Source organism: Pan troglodytes, chromosome 23, assembly GCF_028858775.2.
Source record: "Pan troglodytes isolate AG18354 chromosome 23, NHGRI_mPanTro3-v2.0_pri, whole genome shotgun sequence".
Lineage (NCBI taxonomy): Eukaryota > Metazoa > Chordata > Mammalia > Primates > Hominidae > Pan > Pan troglodytes.
The window spans coordinates 21,484,868-21,503,583 of record NC_086016.1 but is presented as its reverse complement, the minus strand read 5'-3'; the positions used below and the strand labels follow the sequence as shown (position 1 = coordinate 21,503,583).

At 47.6% G+C, this 18,716-nt stretch overlaps 1 protein-coding gene across 7 annotated transcripts in view; it reads left to right on the top strand.

The window, feature by feature from the left end:
* Nucleotides 1–18,716, top strand: part of UFD1 (ubiquitin recognition factor in ER associated degradation 1) — a 29,377-nt gene that overhangs the window by 4,985 nt on the left and 5,676 nt on the right. For all 7 annotated transcript variants that reach the window (XR_010155984.1, XR_010155983.1, XM_016939705.4 and 4 more), the window contains 7 exons: nt 2,473–2,594; nt 6,300–6,430; nt 9,032–9,104; nt 16,162–16,230; nt 17,383–17,448; nt 17,667–17,714; nt 18,533–18,621. Coding sequence is in view for 5 of the 7 variants with exons in the window: in XM_016939705.4 (XP_016795194.1) it covers nt 2,473–2,594; nt 6,300–6,430; nt 9,032–9,104; nt 16,162–16,230; nt 17,383–17,448; nt 17,667–17,714; nt 18,533–18,621 (598 nt within the window). In the remaining 2 variants the exon portion in view is untranslated. The remainder of the gene's footprint in view (nt 1–2,472; nt 2,595–6,299; nt 6,431–9,031; nt 9,105–16,161; nt 16,231–17,382; nt 17,449–17,666; nt 17,715–18,532; nt 18,622–18,716) is intronic.

The following is an 18,716-nucleotide window of genomic DNA, read 5'->3' as shown; positions in this document are numbered from 1 at the left end:
GGATTATAGGCGTGAACCACCATGCCCGGCCCAGACCCCCATTTCTAATCTCCAGTGCACCAACGCATCCTCAGCATGTCAAAAACTGAGCTATTGTCTTCCATCCAGAAGCCACTCCTCTTGCTGGGCTCCTGCCTCTTACCAGGAGTGAGATAGGCCCACAGGGGTTCTAAGAGTGGCCACATTCTTCCTCCCTTTTCTCTGACCCCTTATCCCACGAGAGCAACCTGGAAACCCATGCCCTAGCCCCATACTACACAGGCACAGAAAATCCCTATCATGGACAACCCAATCAAGGATGCAGTCATTGCCTTCCAGACTTAAAGAGTGTTTCTGGTGTGAATTCTTCCTGTGTGAGGCAGGAGACTGGGGTTGGCCAGGAGGACAGGTTCATGCTTGGTTTTGGGGGCCTCTGGTGGCAGCAAGCAGAGAACAGATGCTGGCTGTGGTGTGACTCACCTCGGGCTCTTTGCCCAGCCTGACTCCAGAGTAGCAACTTGACCTCTCTGAACCTCAATGTCCTCTTCTTTAATTGGGGATATCTACAGTGTCTGTGCATCAGAAGTACTGTAGTGTCTGTGACAACCTAAGCTATCCGATTCCAACCACAAGGTGGAGGTAGCCCCTGAGCCAGCACTGGCTGTGGCTATACCCAGTGGAGGCCTCAGCTCAACCAGTAGGTCAACAGAGCTATGGAGTTCACAGTTCTCACGAAGACCCTGTCATTACAGAGGAGAGAACAGGCTCCCTAAAAAGGTCTTCCTTTCAAGTCATGCTGACCCAGGAGCCAGACACCAGGGGTGACCCTTGGCACAGGTGTCCAGAAGAGACTCAGGGGCTGGGTCATTGAGGTGTAGCTCAGATCAGTGTTGTTCAAATCTTTTAAGTGGTGGGAGAAACTCTTTCTGTCTAAATCTTATAGGAAGTCCTCTAATTCATAAAATGAGGTTCTCTGCTTTTTTTTGAGGAAGTGAGGGGGTACAGAGGGACTGGGAGCCCCAGGGCACTGGGAGCCTCTAAGTCACAAAATGCAGTTTGAGAGTCAGTGGACTGAGGGACATTGGAGTCTCTTTCACTTGCAACAATCTCAGACCCTTGGCTGAGCCCAGTCCAGTTTACTGTGGACCAGCTGTATGTCAGCTCCATGGCTTTGCAGCTGAGAGGTGGACCGGGACAGAGGTCCTGGCCCCTTTACTGCCAGTGTGAGAGTCACCCTTGGTGATAGGAGGGAGTGCCCACCCCTACTGTACCTCCATGCTACTCTCAGAGGTTCTCTGTAGCTTCCTGCCCAAGCTTTTAACTTGATTTGCTTTATTAGAATTTTTAGGGAGATCTCAAATGGAATCTGCGTTACTTCCTAACACTAAGTTTGATTTTTATTGGAATATTTGTCTGAACTAACAAGCTAAATTCTGCTTTGATGGTTGAATCCCTGGACTTAAGCCAGCAGCCTTGGTTTGAATCCTGGCATCACCACTTGTGTGCTGTGAGGTCTTGGGCGTGTTACTTAACCTGTGGGCCTTAGTTTCCCCATAGATAAAAGGGGATAATGATAGTACCTACCTGACTGTTCTGGGAAGACTGAACAAGGGCCTTACACATGGCAAACACCATCACTACCATCAGTTCCTTCTCGGTCTTCTCCCGGGGGCCCTGTGTCTCCTGGGTTTTCCTGCCTCTTTTTGCCAGCCCTTCCTTTATGTGCCTGTGCACCTCTTGGGTCAGCACGTCACCAGTCCAGCTTACTTGCCTCTGGCCTTGCTTTCAGCCCACACCTCAAGGTCCATCAGAGAGAGGGGGCGACCTATGTCATGACCCTGCTGAGAGCTCACACTGCCCGCTGGGCCCAGGCCCTAGGTTCTACCCCGTGTGGTGCCCCTCCCCTTCCCAACCACTCGCACACCTGTCCCCGGCCTGTCTTGCCTAATTATCCACCATTTCTGAACTGCCTGGGCTCCTCTTCCCTTCCACGCCTTTGCTCAGGCTGCCACCTCTGCCTGGATTTCCTCCCAGGTCTGCCCGCCCAGTGCCCAGCCTAAAGAACTCGGCCTCCAGGAGCCTAGCCCAGTAGCTCTGCCCCCTCCTGCCAGCTCTTCCCACAGCACCTGCAGCATCTGGTTGTGGTTGTTTTCTTTGTTGGAAGGTTTCTACCTTCAAACTAGAAACCTTTGAAGGTCGGGATTTTGTCCAGGGCATGGTGGGCACTGAAATTATTTATGAATAAATGAATGAACACATCACTTTTTAAAATGTTGACTTCAGAAAATCACAAGTCTATGCCAGTGCTGTGTTACCAAGTTGCCAGGTTCCTCCTTGAGCCGTGCACTGTGCTCTCACAGAGGGGGATTCATCTGCCAGAGGAGTGTGGGGTTGAGGGCAGGATTGTGGGGAGGCTCCTTCTATGGGAAGGCATGGGCCGAACAGGTGTCCCTTCATAGGAGTTGTGCCTCATAGTCTCTCTCTTATTTTCAGGCCGACTTAACATTACCTATCCCATGCTGTTCAAACTGACCAATAAGAATTCGGACCGCATGACGCATTGTGGCGTGCTGGAGTTTGTGGCTGATGAGGGCATCTGCTACCTCCCACACTGGGTGAGTGGGGCTGCCAGGGTCTCTAGAGAGCAGCCACTTAGGCAGAGACATCCCCTGCACTCGAGAGTCCTGGCCCTGGAGCAGGTGGCCCCGCCTACTCCTCCTGCTCAGCGTCTTAGCCTGAGCCGACCCAGCGAGAGAGAAGGGATCCAGAGCAGTGCACTGTGCCTTATGCGGGCTGGTGGGCTCTGGACGCACCTGTGGGCCACTGTGCTGTGGGAGTGGCCTTTTCTTTGATAGTTGCGCAGCTGGTTGTCCAGAAACCACAGCTGAACTGTTCATCTGTGATTTCCTGGGTGAGGCGTTTTTAAAAATAATGGAGCAACAGTATTTTTTAGGTGGTCTAGTAAGTAGGGTGTTTGAGGTTTTTATGCTTTTCCCCTACTTTTAGTAGTCTGTCACAGCATACATGTTTTTAGTTACCTCTGACTTAGTCTCCCAAATCTCTCAACTGAGCTGCCATAGGAGTGACGTCTTTTTCCTTACAAGCAGGCTCTCTTTGGAAAGTTGACTTGAAGGATGTCATTGCAGATCTGGGCTGGGATATCCAGGGTGTGTGAGCCACCAGAGCCTGCCCTCAAGGCTGTACCCCTCAGAGAAGTGAGCAGAACGGTGCCAGTGCTGTAGGGAGGAGTCTGCAGCAGTGAGAGTTCCACACAGGTAGCTGTGGCCCACTTGGCTCCTTCTTCTCCTCACTCCTCTCCCCAGCTCTGGCACATTAGGGAAGTTCACAAAGGGACCTGCTTGTCCTTCTCTTTGTGCTTGGATTACATCAGGCATACTGAGAGACCCTGCAGTGAGCTGTGGGCTGGAAACTCTCAGGAGTGCTTGCTTGGCTGCCACCAGGGAGGTGGTCTGAAGCACAGCCCACCTCTCCTGCTGATGCCCTATCATGGTGGCCGCCAGACGTTCAGAAGGGATGGCCTTAACTAATATTTTCTGAGATTAAATATGAATTGAAATTCTGGCCAGGTACGGTGGCTCACGCCTCTAATCCCAGCACTTCGGAAGGCGAAAGTGGGCAGATCACTTGAGGTCAGGAGTTCGAGACTAGCCTGGCCAACATGGTGAAACCCCGTTTCTACTAAAAATACAAAGACTAGCCGGGTGTGGTGGCACGTGCCTGTAGTCCTAGCTACTTGGGAGACTGAGGCAAGAGAATGGCTTAAACCCAGGAGGCTTAGGTTGCAGTGAGCCGAGATCATGCCATTGCATTCCAGCCTGGGCGACAGAGCGAGACTCCATCTCAAAAAAAAAAAAACAACAATAATATGAATCAAAATTCTGAAGGTCTCTTTCCTGCTGTAGCAGGTGACCTTGCCCATGCTGCCATGGTAGTGGCGTCCTCTTCAGCCTGGGTCCCAGGGTCCTTCCCAGGGTCTGGGCCTGGCCAGTGTCTCCCCGACAAGAGCCCTGCACTCCCATTGCACCTCCTAGTGCCTGGCCTTCCCATGCTGCCTCCTCACCTCAGCTGACCAGGCCTGCCCAGCCTGGCCTGTTGGGGGGCTTTTATGCCTCAAAGCCCAGATTGGCTCACGTGCCCTCCCCAGTATTTGCTGCTCAGCCCCTTGCTATTCTTGTGTTTGTCTGCAGGTGCCCCCAAGGGCCTGAGGCCACATTGTGCTCATCCGGTAGAACACCTGGTCACTGAAGCCACTCTAGGTAGCTGAAGTGTCAGGCAGTGACTACTTCCCCAGTCCCTTCTGTGGCTCACCTATAAGAGGAGGTGGTGATGCTGGGGATACACTGTACCTCGAAGGTTCTCCTTTAACCCATAGACTTGAAGTTTGGGTGGCCTCTTGTCCAAGCTGTTGGACTGCTTTAGACCAGGAAACTAATTGAACCCTTTCTCCCCTGGAAAGCCTCTTTAGGTAGCCTGGAGCTGGTTTGGGGTGTGAAGCCATCAGGCCACCTCTTCCCCTGAGCTGGCCTTCCAGCTCCTGGCATGGGCAGGCGGGTGACAGGTATACCCCATCTGCTGTCTTGGAGGGCATGTGAGCCAGTGCTTTTTCTGGGCTGGCTGGTGGACTCCATCCCACCCATGCTCCCAAGCTTCTTCAGGGCGAGCCAGCCTGGAATAGGTACTGGCCTTTTTCCTTGTAGCCAAGGCTTCGTCTGCTGACCTAGATCCGAGCCCTGGACTAGCTGTTTGTGACATGTGGTTACTCGGCTGCCCGTTGTGCTGTATGCTCTAAAATGCTGCATGGGGAGGGCCAGGCATCAGCTCCTCCTGCCTGCTTAGTGCTCTCAGGCCTCTTCCAGCAGCCCATTTCTCACCTCAAGCCCTAGTCTGACCTCTCTGCCTCTCCTCCTCACATCACCTATGGCAGTGTCCTGCCTCTGGCTGAGGAAGCGACCCCCCACCCCTGGCCAGCCTTCCCTCAGGCTTGCGATTGCAGCCCAGTATCCTTCCCCTCGCTGACAAATTTCCCACAAAAATCTACCCAGGGACAGTGCGTCTGGCCTGCGACTGGCTAACTCTGAGCCTTAGAATACTTCCTGTTAGAACATCACTCCTGGGGATGCCAGACCCCCGTTACCAAAGCCAGTCACCTCTGCATCCTTCTGTGCCTGCCTGTGGCATTTGGTAGAGTGACCACCCTCTATTTCTGCCTTTACTAGCCTGACAAGCAGCTGTCAGCGTGAGTGCATGGGGTCCTCTGCAAGCCTATCCATAGGGCCCACCACTCAGGCTTCACTCATGGCCTAGGCACGGCTTCCCAGGCACAGCCTCGGCCTCAGCATGCCTCTCCCTCCTCATGAGCTCCCTCTCATTTGTGACACAGCCCTCAGCCCCCTTTTCCCTTGGCTGTTAAAGTCACCTTCTCACTGCCACTCCCGATGAAACATTCTTGAAGGGATGTGATACCTGGGATTTGCTTCAGGGCATCTAGTGTGGCTTGGGACTGGGTGTGAGGTAGTGCTGATCGATGGACTGAGCCACGACGTGAGCACTGTCCAACCGTCAGGGCTCGGTGCGTGGGAGCTCTCTTCTACGGCTCTTTCTACTGGTGTATATGTCTGACACCCCTTTTAAGACGGTTTCAGATAAGACAAGCAAAATTTCATTGCAAGAGACATAGAGCCTCTGACCTGAGTCTGGACTCCCTGCACACCCAGTACTCATGGGCATTGTTTATCTCTTTCCGTCTCACTTCTCAGCCGTTGTCTACCTGGCTGGGTTGTTTAATAGAGACATGTGGAGGCTTTGTTAGATTTTTATAACCTCCTTAGCAGAGACCTCTGGGGTCTGTCACCATCTTGCAGCCTCAGCTGTGGTGGGCCATTCCATTGCCAGGTCAGCCTTGCCTTGTGCTACTTTTGTCCTACCTCAGGTGCAGCCCTACTTGACGCAGGGCCTTATAATTTGCTTGTGGGACAGCTTGGAAGTACAGTGAGTGACTATTCCAGGAAAATGCTCTGCCCCTGGGAAGCCTGGAGCTAGTGAGTAATCCGGGCAGCCCTGCAGAGATGCGTTCACACTGTGAGCTATACAGCTTCAGTAGCACCCCTTTATTGGCCTTCTTCCTTCCACATCACTTGATTTTTCCCTCCTTCCTGACATAGTATCACGAATTACTTATCTTGCCTCAGGTTCCTCTTCCAAGGACCCAAGTAAGACGGGCCTGCCCAGTGTATAGGGGGCAGTGGTTGTGGAGGCTGCTTCATCTCTAGGAGTCTCATGTAGCCTCTTCTTCCTTTCAGATGATGCAGAACTTACTCTTGGAAGAAGGCGGCCTGGTCCAGGTGGAGAGCGTCAACCTTCAAGTGGCCACCTACTCCAAATTCCAACCTCAGAGCCCTGACTTCCTGGACATCACCAACCCCAAAGCCGTGTATCTTTTTCAAATAAGCGGAGTTCTTCTAGACAAAGGAGAGTGTGCTGGCGGTTGTTAAACATCATGTACTGTATTGAATCTGTGCCTGCTTTGGGGATCACACATTTGTGATTCAAGTTGTGATTTGAGAATAATGGGGTTCAGCTAGCACATCTGCGTGGCCCTGGCCAAGTGCACTGGGTGCTGTCTGGGCCACCTCTGTCACTTTCCAGACACTTCCTGGAGACCACAATGAAGCCCTTCTTTCAGTTGGTCTGTGTCACCTGGCACAAAGCCAGGATGCACAGTATGTCCAGTGGAAGGAGGGAGCAGCTTATCTGCCTTCAGCTCCAGCCCCTTCTGTGGCTCCCTAGTACCTCCGCCCAGCTGTGCACTGGCCCGTCAACCTCACTGCATGCCAGCCTGAGAGCTGATTCACTCCAGGCCAATAGGTAGCAATGACTGCAGTTTCTATGTCACCAAGCAGAAAGCAAAGGTATCAGGTTCTAGTGGATTCTTTTTGTTCACCTCTGAACTTAAGCCAGGTGTATGTGTTGACAACATCAGGAAGTAGGCAGTGCAGGTACGGGACGGTGCTGTGTGCACCAATCAAGATCTCTAGCTCCATGGCCCTGATTTTTCCTGTTACGATCATGGCATAAGAGTGGCCACTCCATTCTACTTCTTTTTTTTTAATTTTTTTTTAATGCATACTTGAAAAAAAACAAACAGTCGAACAACACAGACAGATAGGAAGTTAAGAAAAGCTGCCTCCCTTCCCGGTAGCGCTCTCTCCGCATGTTTTCTTAGGAGCAAGGCACTGCTGGGTGTGCTCTGGATGCATATGGGCCATGTATATTCTTTGCTGCCTATGTTCTGGACACGATGGCCTTGTTAAGCCTCCTGTCCCACAGGCAGGGGGATGTCCTATGGGAAGAGCTAGTTAACTTGTCCTTCAGAGCTCTGACCTAGACATGCTTGTTTGGCTGTCAGTGACCAGGAATGGGCCATGCCCATTTTCTCAGGGTTTTTACATGTGTTGCAATGCAGACTTTTTTTTGAGACGGAGTCTGACTCTGCTGCTCAGGTTGGAGTGCAGTGGCACGGTCTCAGCTCACTGCAAACTCTGCCTCCCAGATTCAAGTGATTCTCCTGCCTCAGCCTCCTGAGTAGCTGGGATTACAGGTGTGCACCACCACACCCGGCTAATTTTTGTATTTTTAGTAGAGACGGAGTTTCACCATGTTGCCTAAGCTGGTCTCGAACTCCTGACCTCAGGTGCTCCACCTGCCTCAGCCTCCCAAAGTGCTGGGATTACGTGCATGAGCCACCGCGCCCTGCCCCAATGCAGACTTATCAGGTTGATCTCAGATGCTGTTTTGTCAGCACAATTAACTTGTTAGTGTGTGGAGAAAGGGCGTCACTTCATCAGTTGAGAGCCTGGTGTTTTCTGGTCTGGCTGAGGTCTGGATGAAAGCAGTCTTGGCACCGAGCAGAGAAAGTGGGAAGCTGGTGCTGCAGCAGGCGCCAGAGTACGCAGAGGCCATATGGGGAGCCCGCCCTGCCTGCAGAGGCCTCGTGTTCTCAGCCTGAGGGCTCTGGCTCTGCTCCTCCAGCTGCTGCAGTGGAAGTCAGAGAAGATGCCCTGGCAGGGTCACTAGAGGAGTGGAGGGAAGGGCACTTCGTACCGTGGCACTTCATATTTGGGAGCAAAGAAAGCATCCACCACATAAGGCACTTTTCACAAAGTTGCTCTGGTTCTGGAAAGCTGTTTGACCAAGCGAGGTGAACCTAGATAGCCTCACCCTTTCACCCTCAAGTTGGACTCACAGTGGCAGGCTCTGGAGCCACATTTCATGTGACCTTTTTATGTAAAGTCCTTCAGCAAATTGATGAGGAAGACATGGTAAAATATTCCACATGAATAGACATTTCCTTGTGTGGGCATTTGGGTTCTACAGTTTTACTGTTATAAAAAGTATTTGCTGGTTTCTTTATTTTAATTTCTATTAACTAAAGTTATCAGCTCAAAAGATAGAAACAACAGAAGTATAAATGAAAGCATCTTTGATTTTGAGGAACTTTTGAGAGGACCTATCTGACTCATTAAATCTTTTTTGTTCTTTAGTACTCCCATAGGATTTTTTAAAATCCCATGGTATAATTTGTATACAATAAAATGCACACAGTTCAGCCAGTTTGAAAATGTATACACCCATGTAATCAGAACATTTCCATGTCCCCAAAAGGTCCTTTCCTGTCAGTCCCCACCTGATCCCCTGGCCCAGAAACCTCTCAGCTACCTCCCATCCTCATAGATCTGTCTTTCTCAGGGTTCCATGTGGATGGAATCTCACTGCCCTTTTGTGGTTGGTTATTTCCCCTTCCCCCAGCTTGGCATTTGTTACCCCAGCTTGGCATTTCATCCATATTATTGCATATTAGGAGTTCCATCCTTCTTTATTGCCAAGTAGTACTTTATTGTATTAAAAGCTTCGTGTTTCAAGTACCATCATGGTACAGTCTCTACCTACCAGTAATCATCTAACCCCTCATGGAAACTTGTTTCAGATTAAGGTATCCATCTTGCCATGTTGCCTTGACAGAATGTGTCTGCAGATTAGAAAACGCACTTAGGAACTTTGCCTGTCTGACCACCGGGGATGTGATTGCCATCAACTATAATGAAAAGGTGAGCCCAGTTCATGCAGGTCATTCCTGACAAGAGCCACCTGCAGTGTCCATTCTAATGTTTGAATGGGGCTTCTTTTTAAGCAGCGTATGCCTGGATCTTATCACCTAATTACTGCCTACTGTTTGGTTATTAAGTTTTCCCGGGTTCATATTTAGAGCCCTAATTCATTTGGTAACTCTGTTTTGAGGATAGATTGCATTTACAGGGGAACATTGATAGACTTATTAGTCATACCTCTGTGTACCTTGGTGGCAAGGCTGCTGGTTCTGTCTTGGTTTGAAAGGTCCCCACTGCACCTCTAATCTGAGCTAAGCCCTTTGCAGGGCTGTGGAGACACAATAACAACCCTGCTGGGTCCTTGTCCTTGGGATACCTGCTCCACAGAAGCTGACAGGCCCTTCAGTGGGGCCAAGTGCTGTGTGGCATCTGAGAAGCAAAGCCTGGCTCTGCCTTAGGGCAACACCTCCTAGGCTCACCTCTCCTCCTGGGAGCCCACATCCTCCTCCACCTCCTGTTTTCTTCAGCTTCCGTTTTCACTTAGCAGCTTCTCTAGGCTTGACCTTTCTGACACAAGTCTCTCAGGTCTGAATGCCTCTGTTTTCATCCCTGATTTTATGCTGTTTAGGTGTCTGGATCTAGACAATTTAACTGTAAAGTGAAATGACAGGACTTACTCCAAAATTCAAGAAAGCATTCACTTTCCTATTACCTATGGGAATATGCCTGCAGGAGGATGTAATAGTTGGCAATCCTGCCATCAGGCTGTCCCACCACAGGCATGGAGCACAGTAATATGGGTGCCCCTGTTCACTGTGACTGTTGACAATTGACCCTCCCACAGAGCTGTTGCCAGGGCTAGCCTTAGTGTTCAGGAGTGACCACAGCCTGGCTTGGCTGGGCTTTCCCTGAAGCTAGCACTTAGCTCCTTCACAGCACTCTCTGGTCCCCTCGGGGACTGGGCCTTCACAGCTGTGTCACAGCTGCCTGTGGTTTAGCCAGTTACTCCCTTGGTGTCAGTGCAGGGATCCAGCTTATTCTCTGGCAGTTTCCTCATATTTGAGGCATCTGACCTTATTTTTCAGTTCCTTGGGTTTCGAATCACACTTTCTTTTTTCCTTTTAATAAACTAAGAAATAATCTTGTTCCCTTTAGCTTTGTGGAGAACATTTTAGGTATCGTTTACCTTAACTGAATACTCTAAGCTTTTATAATTAATTACAGGCAGTTTAATGTTATTGTTTTTAATGTTAAGGTAGTAATACTAAATATAACTCCTAAACTGATGATAAAGGATAGTACTGATACTTTGCACTGTAAGGGAGGGTACATTATATAAGAGTGTATGTAAAATTGAAACACAGGTTTGAACTTCCACTTTTAGAAGTAGGGAAAACTAGGTCCTCTAATGGGCCCTTCTGATTAATGTACTGTTGTGCTTATAGAGAATTTTAAACACTCTAAGCTGGGTTGCCCTGAGGGCAGATGGCCATATCAGTGCTCTAGTGGGAGATCTGAGTCAGAGATCAGGATTGAACTGGAACCCTTAAAAGCAGTAAAATACACACAGAGGTGGGTGTTGTCATTGTCTCAGGAGAAATAAACAGATCCTCTCTGGAAAAAGCACTCCAGTTTAGTTACGTCTTTGGGATTGCTGTCAATTGAACAAGCAAAGAACACATAATTAAACTACACCAAAGCAGAGACAATAAAAATTAGATCCCTAAGGAAATCAGCATTAGAATTTCTAGATACAAATGTAAAATAATTAGATATAAAATGTTCAAAGATATTTTTTAAATGGAATTATAATAGCGAGCAACAAAAGGCTATCAAAAATAACCAGAAAGATTTGAAAAACAATGTTAAACAACAGCTATAAAAGAGTTAATGAAAGATGAATCTGAAGAAATAACAGAATTTCACACAGAGGAGCAAGGGGATGGAACATATGAGAGCTTGAGATGTTGAAGACACTGAGAAAGTCAAACATGCCCATTGCAATCCCAGTAGGAAAGAATGGAGGAATTGCAATAATCTGAAGAGATGGTAACTGAAATTGATTTAGAATTGGTGGTCAGCCCATCATGACAGGAAATTTATAATGTATAACAAACAGAATAAGCTACAGGTAGAAAATACCAAATACAGAGAGGTAAGCAGGGAGAAAACACAGTACCTTCAGAAGAACAGCAAGTAGCAGGTCTTTGAATAGCAACAGTTACAGCCAGTATCAAGTAACTATCATCAAAACCTTCCTTAAAGAATAAGGGCAAAGTGAAAATATTTTCAGATGAACCAAATCTGAGAGAGGTTATTTACCAATGGAATTTTAAAAGCATGTACTTTAGGAATAAGCATTATCCTAGAAGGAAAGCAAGAAGGAATAGGGAATAAATAAATTGGCAAATATGAATCCAGGGTAAATGTTGCCATATAAAGCAGTAATAATGTTTAATGTATGAAGCTTAAAAAATGACATCTAAAATGTTGGAAAAGAGTAAGTCTTTAGACTTACTCTCTTTTTTTTTGAGAGAGTCTCTCTTTGTCTCACCCTGGCTGGAGTGCAGTGGCGCGATCTTGGTTCACTGCAGCTACCACCTCCTGGGTTCGAGCAATTCTCCTGTCTCATCTCAGCCACCTGAGTAGCTGGGACTACAGGCATGTGCCACCACTTGCGGCTACTTTTGTATTTTTAGTAGAGACAAGGTTTCACCATGCTGGCCAGGCTGGTCTCCAACTCCTGACCTCAGGTGAGCCATCAGCCTCAGCCTCCCAAAGTGCTGGGATTATAGATGTGAGCCACCGCGCCTGGCCTAGACTTACTCTCTTGAGAGAGTTGTTTGGAATTAAAGTGTTCTCTGTTTACAATTCAATAAAGTTAATAAAAAAGATAGCTGAAGCTGGGTGTGGTAGCTCACACCTGTAATCCCAGCAATTTGGGAGGCTGAGGTGGGCAGATCACTTAAGTCCAGGAGTTTGAGACCAGACTGGGCAACATGGCAAAACCCCATCTCGACAAAAAATACAAAAATTAGCTGGGCATGGTGGCATGCACCTGTAGTCCCAGCTACCTGGGAGGCTGAAGTGGGAGGATCACTTGAGTCCGGGAGGCAGAAGTTGCAGTGAACAGTGACTGTGCCACTGCACTCCAGCCTAGGTGATAAAGCAAGACCTTGCCTCAAACAAAAAAAAAGCAAACCCTGAAAAGTCTACATGCATATTGAATGTTTAAAAACATATAAAATGACTTAGATAAAGCAAATACCTTGAAAGATAAAACTGAAAAATTTTATACTAAGAAATGAGCCAACTTATTTGACATTGATAAATTATTTCCTAGAGAAAAGTGTAATTGAAGTTTGACTAAAGAAAAAAAAAAAACAGCCTAAATAATTGTATAGCCAGTCAAGTAATTCAATCAGAAAAATCTTAATCCAGGAAACACAGGCCCAGATGGTTATATATGCAAGTTCTTCCTCACACTCAAGCAATAAATTGCTCTTGGATATTCTAAAAATAGAGAAAGGACATATCCCCCAACTCATTCTCTGAGGTCGGTATAACCTTGATCACCAAAACCACACAAGGATAGGAGAAAGGTAAACTACAGATCATTGTCACTTGATACAGATACATAGATTGTAGATAAAATATTGACAAAAGAATCTGGTCATATATAAGGAAGATTCTATACGGCAGCTGAGTGTAATAAAGCTCCAGTAGTTAAGACACCATATGGCATTGGTTCTGGAGTAGACAAGTAGGCCAGTGGAAGAAAGCTTTATATACAAAGAATCTTGGTCCACCACTGAGGCAGCATTGATGTCACCAGGCAAAGGAGATACTGGGGTTGCGGAATCTGGGATATTGACTATTCCTAAGATGAAAAAACAAATTGAGTTCCTAACTCACACCATAGTCAAAAATAAATTGCAGATGAATGGGTAAATAATATGTGGTACACACATACAATGTAATATTATTCAACATTAAAAAGGAAGGGAATTCTGACACATGCTACCACATGGATGAACATTCTGCTCAGTGAAATAAACCAGATGCAGACAGACAAATACTACATTCCGCTTACATGAGTACTTAGAGTAGTCAAACTCATGGGAGACAGAAAGTAGAATCACCTGGACACCGTGGCTCACACCTGGCATCCCAGCACTTTGGGAGGCCAAGGTTGGAGGATTGTTTGAGCCCGGGAGTTTGAGAGTAGCCTGGGTAACAGTGTGATCCTGTCACTACAAAAAATTAATGAAAAAATTTTAAAATTAGCTGGGGTGGTGGCATGTGCCTAGTTACAGCTATTCAGGAGGCTGAAGCGGGAGGATCAGTTGAGTCTGCAGTGAGTCAGGGTCATGGCACTGCACTCCAGCCTGGCGGACTGAGCAAGACCCTGCCTCAAGGAAAAAAAAAAAAAAAAGAATGGTGGTTGCCAGGGCCTCGAGGAAGCAGGAATCAAAAGTGAATGTTTAGAAACGTATAGTAATTTGGCATTGTCATAACCTCCACACACATGGCCACAGAACCAGTACTTGTCTTGGTGAGCTCTGGGCGTCTGGTGTGTGTTGTGTCTTGCTTCTGTGCAGGAGGACCACATGGCAGTCCAGCAGACTGCACATTTTTAAAAACTAGGTCTTCCCAGGTAGTTTGAGGAGCACCAACCTAGAAAATTGGTCCCATAGTTTAAAAAAAAAGTATTTAATATTATGCCAATACATAAAAGTAAATGGAAAATGTCACAGGAATATTTATCCTTACTAAATGCAATAGTACTTCTAGGGTAGTGTCTTCCAATTCTTTCCTTTTCAGTTCTGCTTGCAGCCCTGTTGGTTTTATGACCCACTGATTGTTTGTGGCCTGCAATTTGAAAACATGAAAACGGTAGAGAAGCATGAGCCAAGCCCTAGGAGACATGTTTGAATGTTTATAGTAGTGTCATTAACATAGCAAAATGATTGGAAACAGGCCGGATGCTCAGTGGATAAGTGGTAGTATATCCACACAATGACAGATCCTTTTTTTATTCCTTGTCTATTCAATAATTATGACACTTTTAAAAGTAGATTTGGCCCTGCTTAGGTTTTTTTTTTAAATGGTGGGACTATCCAGACTTTTTTAAATGGTTGTAAAAGCAAGACATACTGGCCGGGCATGGTGGCCCATGCCCGTAATCCCAGCACTTTGGGAGGCTGAGGCGGGTGGATCACAACGTCAGGAGTTCAAGACCAGCCTGGCCAACATAGTGAAACACCATCTCTACTAAAAACACAAAAATTAGCTGGGTGTGGTGGCATGCACCTGTAGTCCCAGTTACTTGGGAGGCTGAGGCAAGAGAATCGCTGGAACCCGGGAGGTGGAGGTTGCAGTGAGCCAAGACCGTACCATTGCACTCCAGCTTGGGTGCCAGAGCGAGCCTCCATCTCGAAAAAAAAAAAAAAAAAAAAAAGCAAGACAGACTTTAGATAAAAGCAAAGAACCTGAAATGATGCAGGAAAAAGTAGATAGGGCCACTTTTAATTTCTATGCTTCTGGAGTTTGTTTGTTTGCTTGTTTGTTTGTTTGTTTTTGACACAGAGTCTCGCTCTGTTGCCCAGGCTGGAGTGCAGTGGCGCGATCTCAGCTTACTGCAAGCTCCACCTCCTGGGTTCACACCATTCTCCTGCCTCAGCCTCCCGAATAGCTGGGACTACAGGCACCTGCCACCACTCCCAGCTAATTTTTTGTATTTTTTAGTAGAGACGGGTTTTCACCATGTTAGCAAGGATGGTCTCATTTGCCTGACCTCGTGATCTGCCCTCCTCGGCCTCCCAAAGTGCTGGGATTACAGGCATGAGCCACCACGCACGGCCCTGCTTCTGGACATTTTTTATGTGCCTTTTTTACATAGGTGAGGTCATCTTAGACACAAGCAACATGACTGGTTTTACAATTATTTTCCTCTTGGCTGCGTAGCATACCATTGTATAACTGTAAATTTACATATGAAGAAATATAATTCAGCTGCATTTTGAGTATACAGACAGTCCCTGACCATGGTTCTACCTAGAATTTTTCAACTTTATTATGATGCAAACATGATACACATTCAGTAAAAACCATACTTTGAATACCTATACAACCATTCTGTTTTTGATCTTCAGTACAGTATTCAATAAATTACATGAGTTATTCAACATTTTATTATAAAATAAGCTTTATAGTAGATGATTTTGCCCAACTGTAGGCTAATGTATGTGTTCTGAGAATGGTTAAGGCAGGCTGCACTATGATGTTTGGTAGGTTAGGAATATTAATACATTTTTAACTTATAAGTTTATGGGACTTGGTTCCATCGTAAGTCAAGGAGCATCTGTACAGTGGTATTAGTGACGTTGGTATGAGCATTCTTAGAATTTTCTCATTGGGTATAGCTAGTTATTTACTTAGAATAAATTTCGAAGGCCGAGTGCGGTGGCTTACGTCTGTAATCCCAGTTCTTTGTGTGGCCGAGGTGGGCGGATCACCTGAGGTCAGGAGTTCGAGACCAGCCTGGCCAACATGGTGAAACCCCGTCTCTACAACAATACAAAAATTAGCCAGGTGTAGTGGCACATGCCTATAGTCCCAGCTACTAGGGAGGCTGAGGCAGGAGAAGTGCTTGAACCCTGGAGGCGGAGGTTGCAGTGAGCCAAGATCGCACCACTGCACTCCAGCCTGGGCGATAGAGCGAGAGTCTGTCTAAAAATAAATAAATAAAATAAATAGTAAAGTTCCAGAAGTGAACTTTCCAGGTTAAAGGTTGTTAGTGTCTTTTGCAGTTAGCTGTATAACTACCTTGTCTAATTTGAACCATATCTGGGGAACAGCATCTCTTCAGCGATGGGCACAGGGCAGCCTGTCCCTTATGGCAGTGTTGTCACAGCAAGAAGTGCAGCTGTAGGTTGTGTCATGGGCATGAATGCTGTGTCATTCGCAGGAGCCAGTAGAGCCACAGTAACATGGACAGCGACAGCTCCAGTGCTGCCAGGAAACCATCCAACTGATTTCTGTGTTTGCCCCACAGATCTACGAACTGCGTGTGATGGAGACCAAACCCGACAAGGCAGTGTCCATCATTGAGTGTGACATGAACGTGAGTGGCTCTGTCCAGTTACAGTGAGCCTGGGCCCTGGGAGGATGGGCAGTTGGTGACCACTGCAGGCCAGGGTGTCAGGAGGGCATCAAACAGCCCCTGGGACTCTGGGTAAAGAGGAGGAAGATGCTGTCAGAACATCATGAGGAGACTGTGACCTTGTGATCTATCTCAGGGCCAGTTGGGGCAACAGAGTTTGCTGCCAGTGCTGCCATGGTTAGCTCTGACCCGTTGAGGAATGAATATTCTTTTTTTTTTTGAGACTTAGTTTCACTCCTGTTGCCCAGGCTGGAGTGCAGTGGTGCGATCTTGGCTCACTACAACCTCCACCTCCCAGGTTCAAGCGATTCTCCTGCCTCAGCCTCCCGAGTAGCTGGGATTACAGGCATGTGCCACCACGCCCGGCTAGTTTTGTATTTTAGTAGAGACGGGGTTTTACCATGTTGGCCAAGCTGGTCTCAAACTCCTGACCTCAGGTAATCCACCCGCCTTGGCCTCCCAAAGTGCTGAGATTACAGGTGTGGGCCACCGCGCCTAGCCGAGGAGTGAATATGCTTAAGAGCTAAGGAAGCGTACTGCACCTTCTGAGTAGGAATGAAGTGCTGATGCACACAGCATCCTGGTTGTATTACTAGGGAATACTGCTGAGCAAAAAAAGCCAATCCCAAAAAGTTACTTCGTTATATAACATCCTCAAAGTGACAGAACTTTCGAAATGGAAGACAGACCAGTGGTTGCCAGGGCTTAGGACTGGTGGAGGGGGCTGGGAGACAGCTGGGTATGGTTATAAAAAGACAACATGGGCAATCCTAGTGGTGGTGAAACTGTTCTACATCTCAACTGTGGTGGATACATGCCCCACACAGTGATTACATTGTGTAGAACTAAAGATACCCATGAACAAAAACATGTAAAACTGGGGAAATCTGAATAAGAGCAGTGGGTTGTGCCAGTGTTGATATCCTGGCAGCAATACTTTACTGTAATTTTGTAAGATGCTACCGTTGGGAAAACTGGGCAAGTGTACAAGGCATCTTTTGTATTATTTCTTAAAACTGCATGTGAATCTACAGTTGTCTCAATTAAAAACAAAAAAGGAAGCCAAGGGTGGTCATGTCTCAATATTTTACTTTTAAAATCCTGGAAACACAGGTGGACTTTGATGCTCCCCTGGGCTACAAAGAACCCGAAAGACAAGTCCAGCATGAGGAGTCGACAGTAAGTGTTATCCTCAGTGTCCTTTGCTGTCCTGCTGCATGCTGCTTTTGAGTTCCTGGCAGTGGCTCGTGGGTGGCCTCTGCTAGTGTTGGTGTAGTCATATCCTCTGCGTCCCTTCCAGCCATGCTTCCGGGGGACGTCCTAGCCGGGGGTGGGGGTGAGAGGGAAGCTGGGTGTCCCCGCTGAGGAGCTCACCTGTTTTTCTTTTTCCCTATCAGGAAGGTGAAGCCGACCACAGTGGCTATGCTGGAGAGCTGGGCTTCCGCGTGAGTACCAGACCACTTGACTTATATTGCTGTGCCCTCTGCTCCTTGAAATTAGAGCACTCACTCAAGGTGTTCTCCATGATGCTCGATGGACATCAGCAGGGGTTAGGCCTCTGGGTACCTGTGCACATGCAAATCTGCCACTCGCTCAGTTACCAAACCCTTTTGTATCCACTCTCTCCTGGAATCTTCCCAACAGCCCCATAAGGCAGCCCAGATTTTTAAGAATTTCTAACCTACCGAAGAGTTTAAATAGTACAGTAGACATATACTGTTCCCTTAGGTTCACCAAAAGTTACCACATTTGCTTTCTCTCTCTTGTAAATCATGTTTCCTTTTTTCTTTGCCTGTACCATGTAGGTTGCAAACATGACCCTTAGCATAACCACTGGCAAGGCTCCATGGGAAACAGGTGGAGGTGGTTCATGTGTGGGCACTGAGGTGGCAGGAGGTGCCAGGAAGCAGCAGAGAGGGCAGAATGATGGGAAGCTGAGCTATGGGGCAGTCACAACAGTAGCCTTAGTCCACCCATAGAGCTTGAACTGGGTGGCCCTGCAGAGGCAGGGATCAGGTCTTTTAACCCAACACTGACTGCTGGCTGCCCTTGGCCAATTGGCTGTCTTCAGCTCATGGCCACCCCCTGAGGAACTGGGCAGAGTTCTTAGCTGCCAGCACCCCAGCAGTTGAGGAGTCAGGGCTTCAGTCCTGAAGGGGTCTGCACAGCACCCCCAGCTCACATCCCTGCAGTGATCTCCAAGCAAAGGACATATCGTCCTCACACTTGGGCTTATTATATGACTCACCTACTTCCTGTCTAGGCTTTCTCTGGATCTGGCAATAGACTGGATGGAAAGAAGAAAGGGGTAGAGCCCAGCCCCTCCCCAATCAAGCCTGGAGATATTAAAAGGTAGGTCTGTCCTGGCTCTCCTCCAGGACAGGAGGAGGATCTGTGCCAGCCCGCTGGGGTCGGGCAGCCTCACCCCAGTTCTGGAGACAAAGCCT